The sequence below is a fragment of the Myotis brandtii genome, unplaced genomic scaffold (genome assembly GCF_000412655.1).
Source record: "Myotis brandtii unplaced genomic scaffold, ASM41265v1 scaffold456, whole genome shotgun sequence".
NCBI classification, from domain to species: Eukaryota; Metazoa; Chordata; class Mammalia; order Chiroptera; family Vespertilionidae; genus Myotis; species Myotis brandtii.
The window spans coordinates 3,544,502-3,554,476 of record NW_005367431.1 but is presented as its reverse complement, the minus strand read 5'-3'; the positions used below and the strand labels follow the sequence as shown (position 1 = coordinate 3,554,476).

General features: G+C 55.6%; 2 protein-coding genes across 2 annotated transcripts in view; both read right to left on the bottom strand.

Moving 5' to 3' along the window:
- LOC102244354 (zinc finger protein 683-like) overlaps window positions 1-3,203 on the bottom strand; it is a 4,607-nt gene extending 1,404 nt beyond the window's left edge. Inside the window, 4 exon segments of the mRNA XM_014546756.1 lie at window positions 701-1,383; window positions 3,001-3,063; window positions 3,066-3,092; window positions 3,095-3,203. Coding sequence (XP_014402242.1) covers window positions 701-1,383; window positions 3,001-3,063; window positions 3,066-3,092; window positions 3,095-3,203 — 882 coding nt within the window.
- A 466-nt stretch (window positions 3,204-3,669) lies between these two features.
- Window positions 3,670-9,413, bottom strand: LOC102244060 (zinc finger protein 683-like). The gene is given in 6 exon segments (XM_014546755.1): window positions 3,670-3,761; window positions 3,764-4,058; window positions 5,098-5,226; window positions 6,053-6,735; window positions 8,323-8,405; window positions 9,295-9,413. Coding segments are annotated over 6 exon segments (1,401 nt in total).
- Between the last annotated feature and the right edge of the window lie 562 nt (window positions 9,414-9,975).

Here is a 9,975-nt window from a genome sequence, read left to right as displayed (position 1 = left end):
GCCTCTCTTCCATCCCCCAGGTACCCCCTCTCTCTGTTGCCCTGAGGGAGGGAGGTGGCGGTGGTCAGAAGGCCAGGGAAGGGGGAATGTATCTCCTGAGCAGTGCTTCTCAAAGTGTGGTCCACAGACCAGCAGCATCAGCATCACCCGGAAGTACATTAAAACATTAAAAATGTAGATTCTCAGGCCCCACGCTGACCATCTGAATTAGAATCCCTGGGCTGGGGCCTAGGAATCTGCATGTTTACTAGCTCTTTTGGTAGTTTGAGGCTCATTAAAGTTTGGGAACTCATGCCTGAGGATCAAGAAGGCATCTCCCTCAATAATCATAACCTTTCCTCAACTTCAGCAATGCCAACTTATGCATAGCGCTCATCTTTGCTGAGCCCATGGTGTGCCCATGGTCGCCCCCTGGTGGACGCCAACGGCACTGGGCGCTGGTTTGTGGGATCCCACTTGACAAAGGCTGGTCCTCAGTTCTATGGGTCTCACTAAGATCTACCCGTTCGCCCACTTAACTTCAAACAAACAAACAAACACGAGGAGATATAACTGGGAATCTAGAAAAAAAGGCTGTTCAGGAAAGGGCTTTGCACTAGATGCTGAGAGACCGAGATCAAGGTCTAAATTCACCATTAAATTAAAAGATGCTGGGATGCTGGGGATTAGGGGAGGGCATTGGAGCCCAGGAGGATGATACCTTGAGGTTGGAGAGCTGCCCGAAGCTCTTGCTGCACACGTTGCATTCGTACAGGATTTTGCCATTCTCTTTCTTCAGCGGGTAAGGCAGGGCTGCACGGGAGCCCAGTGGGGCCCGCTTTGCTGGAGCTGCCCTGCCAGCATGCTCTGGCACTGGGGAGTAGGTCCTGGCAGCTCCAGGGCCTGGAATCGGGGCCTGGGACAGTGAGGTTTGACCAGAGGCTTGAGAGGCCCCTGGGTAGGGACGCAGGGTCTCCCCCCAGGAGCTGTGGTGCCCAGGCTCACTGACACTCATCAGCACACTGGGCACAGCCCTGGTGGGGTAGGAGGTATCTTGGGGCAACATGAAGAAAGGATGGCATTGGACAGAAGGGGCCCCATAGGTGAACAGATAAGGTGGGGGCAGGAGAAGTGGATATGCAGGGCAGAGGGGGTGAAGGCGGAATGGGAGTTCTTTGGAGATGGGTATGGGTGGGGGGCAGGAGCAGAAAGCCAAGGAGCTGGAGCACTTTCCATTCTGCCAGGGGTTTGGGGAGGAGCTGTTGTGAGGAGAGAAGGACGGGCAGGGGGCCTCCTCATCAGCTCTTTCCTGCTGGCTTCCCATCGTATCCCTGCTCAGAGGGGATGTGGCTGGGAGTTTGTCGTCATCGGTGGAGCTGGCATGCGGCCCTGGTGACTGGCGCTCTGAGAAGGAAAGGGAAGCCAGTCAGGGCCCCACACGCTGGGCCAACGTGCTGCTCCCATCTAGCCTGCCCCCTGGGGTTGGCGACTGGACAAGACCTTTCCCCTCGCTGGACTTTCCTGTCTGCAATCACGCTTGCCAAGAAAAGCGGCCAGTATTGGGGCAGTGCGGAACAACTCTAGGGAGAGGAAACCATTGAAGAAGCCTGTTAGACACCACGTGGAACAGTCCAGTGGGCGGTTGGAGTGCCAAGGCGAGGTCTGAGCTGGAGATATACATTTGGGTGCCTGGGGCCCAGATGATATCACCTGAGGATGACACTAGGTCTGCTGTGTCCAAAATGGACACCTGAGACGTATCCACACTGAAATTAATTAAAATAAATACAATAAAAATTTCAGCTCCTCGGTGGCACTAGCCACATTAAAAAAGCTCAGTAGGTGTGAGGTATGATATTAGACAGCACAGGCATAGAACATTTCCATCATCGCAGGAGGAGGTCCTAGCACACAGTGCCACTCTAAAGAGAACAGGAGAGCAGAGGGAAAGAGGAGGAGAGAGGAGAGGAGGGGAGGAGGAGGGAGAGAAGGGAAGGGAAGAGGGCTCTGGACCGAGTTCCGGAACAGGTGAATATTTAGGAGGTAAGTAGAGAAGAGCTTTGCAAGGGGACTGAGATACAACAGACAGTGAGGTAGGAGCTAACCAGGCATGATATGAAGTAAAAACCGTGTATATATATAATAAAAGTGTAATATGCTAATTAGACCGGACAGCCGAACGACCTTCCAGACGTCATTCTGGACATCCTTCTGGACAAAGCCGCCACAGCGGGGGCCAAGGCAGAGGTGGTTAGGGGCGATCAGGCAGGCAGGCGAGTGGTTAGGGGCAATTAGGCAGGCAGGCAGGCAGAGTGGTTAGGAGCCAGTGGTCCAGGATTGCGAGAGAGTGCAGGCCGGCTGAGGAACACACACACACACACACACACACACACACACACACACACCCCGTGCATGAATTTCGTGCACTGGGCCTCTAATATATATATATATATAGTCTGCTTGAATTCTCATTCATTCACTCAACCAACTTTATACTGATCTATTTAGCTCCGTGGTCTTACAGGGGGTGGGGGTAAGGGCTAAAGGACACAACCATACAGTCCCTGCCCTCCAGGAGGTCACAGTGGCCTAAGGGAATGGTGTATTAAAATGCAACAAGCCTAGAACATAGGGATAGTGAGAGCTGACTTTTATGGAAGAAGAAACTGGCCTCATTGATGTTCCCAAGGTCTTTGCGCTAAAAGAGCAGCACCGGGACTCCACCCCAACTCCCAGTCAGTGCCCCTCACTCATGACAAAGACTCCTCTAGCTCAAAGAGGTGGGCAAGTGCCATCCTCACAGCCTACACCAGATCCCACTGCCCACCTCCTCTGACCCAGGTGTCACCACCTTGAGAGCCCCCTGCACCCCTAGGTGAGGACTCCAGGCCAAAGTGTGCTAGTCAAGTGTGCCTGAGGCTCTGTCCTTACCAGTGACACTGGGTCCCCTCCCCCTTCCACCCTGAAGCCTAACAGTGCCCCCACCTCAGCCTCCACCAAGTGCAGCCCTGGGGCCTGGACTTACTCGTGTCTGGGAGTCCTCTCTGAGGCCCTGTGGGGCTGTGCCCGGGGGTGCCAGCTGCAGGGACATAGGCAGAGATCCAGGCTCTGGGGCAGGCCAACAGGGCAGACCTGGCTGGTGTCAGTGGCAGGGGGCACAGCCAACTGGCACAGGATGGGCCGTGGATGTCCACTGTGTCTGGAAGCGGTCTGTCCTGGCACATGGGACATCATGCTTCTGGGTCATGGTGGACACTGACATCCTGCGTTCCTGCCCATCTACCCACACAGGGGGCTCGATCCTGGCATGCACAGGCCAGGCATGGCAGGGAGTAACCAGCTGAGGGCACCGTGGCCTCCTCAGAACTAAGACAAGAGGTGGTGGGAAGCAGCAGACAGACATCTGGACAGATGAGAGAGCAACATGCCCCTTCTTGGCAGCACAGTCTGCACCTTGCAGAGGCCCGGGAGGCTGGACTGTCCATCGGTGAGCCGAGATGAAGGACCTGGTCCCAAGAGGGGGCAGAACCCAAACCCAAGCCTCAGGTAGTGACTGCAGGCACCCAGTCCATGTGTGGGCAGCACAGGCTCTTCCTGCCTGTCTTGACCTGCTCCAGGGTGAGTTGTGAAGTCTGGCAAACACACGGCGGCTTCCCCCTCCACTGTTGAAGCTCAAGAGGCCTCAACTGGTTAGAGAGAAAATCCTTTAATCGCTCTGCCCCTGCCCCTGCCCAGAGCAGTCCTGACACCACTGCTCAGGCTGGCTGCCCTTGCTTTCCCCGAGATGCTGAGGACACCTTCATGTTGTCAGCTTCCTGGCCCACCTGCCTCTCTGATGGCACCATCACAAGATCTAGTGCCCCTTGGTGCCACCCGGCAAGGCAGGTGAGAGATGCCAGAGGTAGGTGGGGATGAGCCAGGCTGCAGGGCAGTGGAGCGTGCAGCCGATGGTGCAGCTGCAGGTGAACGTTCTGGGTGAAGCGACTCGGGCAGACACTGCACTGGAAGGGCCGGGCCCCCGAGTGCAGGCGCAGGTGCGTCTTGAGGTTGCTGGAGCTGCTGAAGCGCTTGTGGCACGTCTGATGGGAATGAGCACTGGCATCAGTTGTGCCCACCCAGCTGGGTCAGGATCTCTGCTCCCCTTCCCTACTCCCTCCCCACTTCCCTGTAATACAGACTCTGAAGCTGCCCCTCCTCCCCCCGACAAACACACACACACACACACACACCACCCCAGGATTCCACCCTGGGACCCACAGTGTCTGGCACATTGGAGCCAGGCAGACCTGGTTGGTATCCTGGTTCTTTTATTCCCTGCATGGCCTTGTGTAGGTGACTTCCCCTCTCTGAGCCTTGTCCACCTTATTGGTAACATGTGACTGTTAATACTTAACTTCATCGGTATGATAGACTGAATGAGGTCATCACATGCAACCTTTATGAGTGGGGCTGCCGCTTCCGTGGGTATAATTAACATTTACTGGGAGCAGCCACAGGCCAGGAATTGGTCTCGTGTAGTCTTCCCCACGACCCCGAGGAAGCATGACTAAGTACTAGGGCAACCCCTATAGACAGTGAGAAAGCAGAGGCTCAGGGGATTGAACCACTGGCCCAAGGCCCCACAGCAAGTTGGAGGCAGAGCAAGGATTTGAACCCACGTAGCTCAGACTCACAGCCACTGTGCTGCTTTCATTCTGTTTGTGTAAAACAGGGCAAGAGTCCCTGCCCTCTGACCTCCCAAGTGGGGACTGCGGCTCAAAGAGGGAGAGAGCCAACCTGGGGCTGATGTTATTTATATGCAGTGTTTGTGCTTTGTACACATTCTGCCACTAACTTCTCCAGCAGGAAAGAAGGTAATAGGTATCCACCCCCAACTTTACTATCCTCCCCGCACAGACTTACACCTCTATTCCCCGCCCCAGACCCCAGGAGTGACCTCCAATATCACTTCCTGGCCCTTCGGGGCTCAGAGGGGTCACTTTCATGCTCCCCCCCTCCCTCCCTGCCCCACCCTCGTCTCAGGAGGATTGGGAATGGAGGCCACAGGGCCCTCCCCCAGGGGTCTGGAACTCCTTCCTCACTTGCCTGCAGGAGTGCAGGAGGGGAGAAGGGTCTCACCAGGCACTTGTGGGGCCGCTCCCCAGTGTGCACCAGGCGGTGCTTCTGCAGGTGGGCGAGCTGGGTGAAGCTTTTCTGGCACAGGGCACACTGAAACGGCCGCTCCCCGCTGTGTACACGCAGATGGACCTGAGCCAGGTATGGAGGAAATGCTGCCAACTGCCCAGAGCCCCAGCAGGGCCTGGGGTCCTCTCTGAACCTCTACCCACATCTCCACAGGAACTCATTCTGGCATCAAGGCCTCTCAAGCCCCTCGCCTCTCTTCCATCCCCCAGGTACCCCCTCTCTCTGTTGCCCTGAGGGAGGGAGGTGGCGGTGGTCAGAAGGCCAGGGAAGGGGGAATGTATCTCCTGAGCAGTGCTTCTCAAAGTGTGGTCCACAGACCAGCAGCATCAGCATCACCCGGAAGTACATTAAAACATTAAAAATGTAGATTCTCAGGCCCCACGCTGACCATCTGAATTAGAATCCCTGGGCTGGGGCCTAGGAATCTGCATGTTTACTAGCTCTTTTGGTAGTTTGAGGCTCATTAAAGTTTGGGAACTCATGCCTGAGGATCAAGAAGGCATCTCCCTCAATAATCATAACCTTTCCTCAACTTCAGCAATGCCAACTTATGCATAGCGCTCATCTTTGCTGAGCCCATGGTGTGCCCATGGTCGCCCCCTGGTGGACGCCAACGGCACTGGGCGCTGGTTTGTGGGATCCCACTTGACAAAGGCTGGTCCTCAGTTCTATGGGTCTCACTAAGATCTACCCGTTCGCCCACTTAACTTCAAACAAACAAACAAACACGAGGAGATATAACTGGGAATCTAGAAAAAAAGGCTGTTCAGGAAAGGGCTTTGCACTAGATGCTGAGAGACCGAGATCAAGGTCTAAATTCACCATTAAATTAAAAGATGCTGGGATGCTGGGGATTAGGGGAGGGCATTGGAGCCCAGGAGGATGATACCTTGAGGTTGGAGAGCTGCCCGAAGCTCTTGCTGCACACGTTGCATTCGTACAGGATTTTGCCATTCTCTTTCTTCAGCGGGTAAGGCAGGGCTGCACGGGAGCCCAGTGGGGCCCGCTTTGCTGGAGCTGCCCTGCCAGCATGCTCTGGCACTGGGGAGTAGGTCCTGGCAGCTCCAGGGCCTGGAATCGGGGCCTGGGACAGTGAGGTTTGACCAGAGGCTTGAGAGGCCCCTGGGTAGGGACGCAGGGTCTCCCCCCAGGAGCTGTGGTGCCCAGGCTCACTGACACTCATCAGCACACTGGGCACAGCCCTGGTGGGGTAGGAGGTATCTTGGGGCAACATGAAGAAAGGATGGCATTGGACAGAAGGGGCCCCATAGGTGAACAGATAAGGTGGGGGCAGGAGAAGTGGATATGCAGGGCAGAGGGGGTGAAGGCGGAATGGGAGTTCTTTGGAGATGGGTATGGGTGGGGGGCAGGAGCAGAAAGCCAAGGAGCTGGAGCACTTTCCATTCTGCCAGGGGTTTGGGGAGGAGCTGTTGTGAGGAGAGAAGGACGGGCAGGGGGCCTCCTCATCAGCTCTTTCCTGCTGGCTTCCCATCGTATCCCTGCTCAGAGGGGACGTGGCTGGGAGTTTGTCGTCATCGGTGGAGCTGGCATGCGGCCCTGGTGACTGGCGCTCTGAGAAGGAAAGGGAAGCCAGTCAGGGCCCCACACGCTGGGCCAACGTGCTGCTCCCATCTAGCCTGCCCCCTGGGGTTGGCGACTGGACAAGACCTTTCCCCTCGCTGGACTTTCCTGTCTGCAATCACGCTTGCCAAGAAAAGCGGCCAGTATTGGGGCAGTGCGGAACAACTCTAGGGAGAGGAAACCATTGAAGAAGCCTGTTAGACACCACGTGGAACAGTCCAGTGGGCGGTTGGAGTGCCAAGGCGAGGTCTGAGCTGGAGATATACATTTGGGTGCCTGGGGCCCAGATGATATCACCTGAGGATGACACTAGGTCTGCTGTGTCCAAAATGGACACCTGAGACGTATCCACACTGAAATTAATTAAAATAAATACAATAAAAATTTCAGCTCCTCGGTGGCACTAGCCACATTAAAAAAGCTCAGTAGGTGTGAGGTATGATATTAGACAGCACAGGCATAGAACATTTCCATCATCGCAGGAGGAGGTCCTAGCACACAGTGCCACTCTAAAGAGAACAGGAGAGCAGAGGGAAAGAGGAGGAGAGAGGAGAGGAGGGGAGGAGGAGGGAGAGAAGGGAAGGGAAGAGGGCTCTGGACCGAGTTCCGGAACAGGTGAATATTTAGGAGGTAAGTAGAGAAGAGCTTTGCAAGGGGACTGAGATACAACAGACAGTGAGGTAGGAGCTAACCAGGCATGATATGAAGTAAAAACCGTGTATATATATAATAAAAGTGTAATATGCTAATTAGACCGGACAGCCGAACGACCTTCCAGACGTCATTCTGGACATCCTTCTGGACAAAGCCGCCACAGCGGGGGCCAAGGCAGAGGTGGTTAGGGGCGATCAGGCAGGCAGGCAGAGTGGTTAGGAGCCAGTGGTCCAGGATTGCGAGAGAGTGCAGGCCGGCTGAGGAACACACACACACACACACACACACACACACACACACACACCCCGTGCATGAATTTCGTGCACTGGGCCTCTAATATATATATATATATAGTCTGCTTGAATTCTCATTCATTCACTCAACCAACTTTATACTGATCTATTTAGCTCCGTGGTCTTACAGGGGGTGGGGGTAAGGGCTAAAGGACACAACCATACAGTCCCTGCCCTCCAGGAGGTCACAGTGGCCTAAGGGAATGGTGTATTAAAATGCAACAAGCCTAGAACATAGGGATAGTGAGAGCTGACTTTTATGGAAGAAGAAACTGGCCTCATTGATGTTCCCAAGGTCTTTGCGCTAAAAGAGCAGCACCGGGACTCCACCCCAACTCCCAGTCAGTGCCCCTCACTCATGACAAAGACTCCTCTAGCTCAAAGAGGTGGGCAAGTGCCATCCTCACAGCCTACACCAGATCCCACTGCCCACCTCCTCTGACCCAGGTGTCACCACCTTGAGAGCCCCCTGCACCCCTAGGTGAGGACTCCAGGCCAAAGTGTGCTAGTCAAGTGTGCCTGAGGCTCTGTCCTTACCAGTGACACTGGGTCCCCTCCCCCTTCCACCCTGAAGCCTAACAGTGCCCCCACCTCAGCCTCCACCAAGTGCAGCCCTGGGGCCTGGACTTACTCGTGTCTGGGAGTCCTCTCTGAGGCCCTGTGGGGCTGTGCCCGGGGGTGCCAGCTGCAGGGACATAGGCAGAGATCCAGGCTCTGGGGCAGGCCAACAGGGCAGACCTGGCTGGTGTCAGTGGCAGGGGGCATGACTCCTGTGTCCCTGGGATGATCCCACCCCTAGTTTGGTTTCCAAAGCAGGAGGAGAAGCTAAGAGCCCTCACCCTCACCATGTCTGTCAGTCAAATGGCTTCCCTTTCCCTCACTCAGAGATTCCTTTCCCCGGGGACTCTCATGCCTACCCAGAATCACCTTCCCTCTGCCCCTAGAGCCCCTTACCTAGCATTCTTCCCACCTCCCTTCCTACCCACCCTGGTCCCACCATGTCTCAGACCATCTACTCTGTTTTGAATGGAGCCAAGGACAACTTGAAGAAAATCCTCATCAAGACTGTAAACCCACCCTGGCCTGTTTGGCTGAGAGGTTAGAGCGTCGGCCCGCAGACTGAAGGGTCTCAGGTTCGATTCCAATAAAGGGCATGTACCTCGGTTACAGGCTCGATCCCCAGCCCCAGTTGGGATGAGTGTGGGAAACAACCAATCAATGTGTCTCTCTCACATCGATGTTTCTCTCTCTCTCTGTCTCTCCCCCTCCCTCCCACTCTCTCTAAAATTCAATGGAAAAATATCCTCGGTGAGGATTAACAACAAAGAAGATTGCAAACCCCACAAGATGGGCCCTAAGGCCAAGGCGACAATCATACAACCAAGCCTCTGAGTGGCCCTGCCCCTTTCTCATGGCCCACAGGAGAGTCTGGCCCCCAGGGCACGGGAGAGGGTGTCTGGCACCTCAAGGGCCCATCCCCATGATGCGCTGGGGCTGGGGCAGGGGTGCTCAGGACCAGGGGACAGTGGGAACCCAGGTCCCTCCAGATTCCCCCACTTCCTCCTAACGTCCCCTCCCTCCATAAGCAGGGCTGCGATCCCACCTTACCTGGTCGTCTTGGCAGGACTGGAAGTCCAGGCTGGGGGACAGGGAGCTCCCTGTGCTCCTCAGGGGCTCGGTCTTGTAGCAACAACCCAATTCTGGAGCAGGTCCCCCCTTCATGCCGCCACTACCTGCTGGGAAGACAAGTCAGTCACAGGTGAGCAGTAAAGGTCCTCCAAATGGCATGGCTTCCAGGGCTGGCTCTCCCATTAAACCATCGTGTGACCTTGAGCCAGTCACTGCCCTCCCGGCCTCAGTTTCCCTATCTGCAAAATGGGCGGATTGGACCATTTGATGTGTAAGGACTCTCTCAGTGCTGACATTTAGAAGCCAATGATGTGCTCCTGGTAGGTGCAGGAAGAGGCTCGAGTGGAGACTAGCCAATCAGAGGTGAGGAGCGAGGAAGAGAGAAGAGAGGAGGGTCTTCATGAAGGTTATTCCCAAGTGAGCTCAGAGATCTGAGGGAATATTCCAGACTCCTTGGGGCCACAGGGAACTGGGAAGCCACTCTCCTCCATGCTGGGAGGGACTCATGACTCCATGACTACCCACCACAGGCTCCCCGCCACAGGCTCCCCGCCAAGGGAAACTGTCCACCAAGCAGAGCCCCTGCATCCGCTCATCCACACAGCTTTTCTGGGCAGCTACGGAGGTCCCCGAGCCCTGCCACCCAGACTGCCCC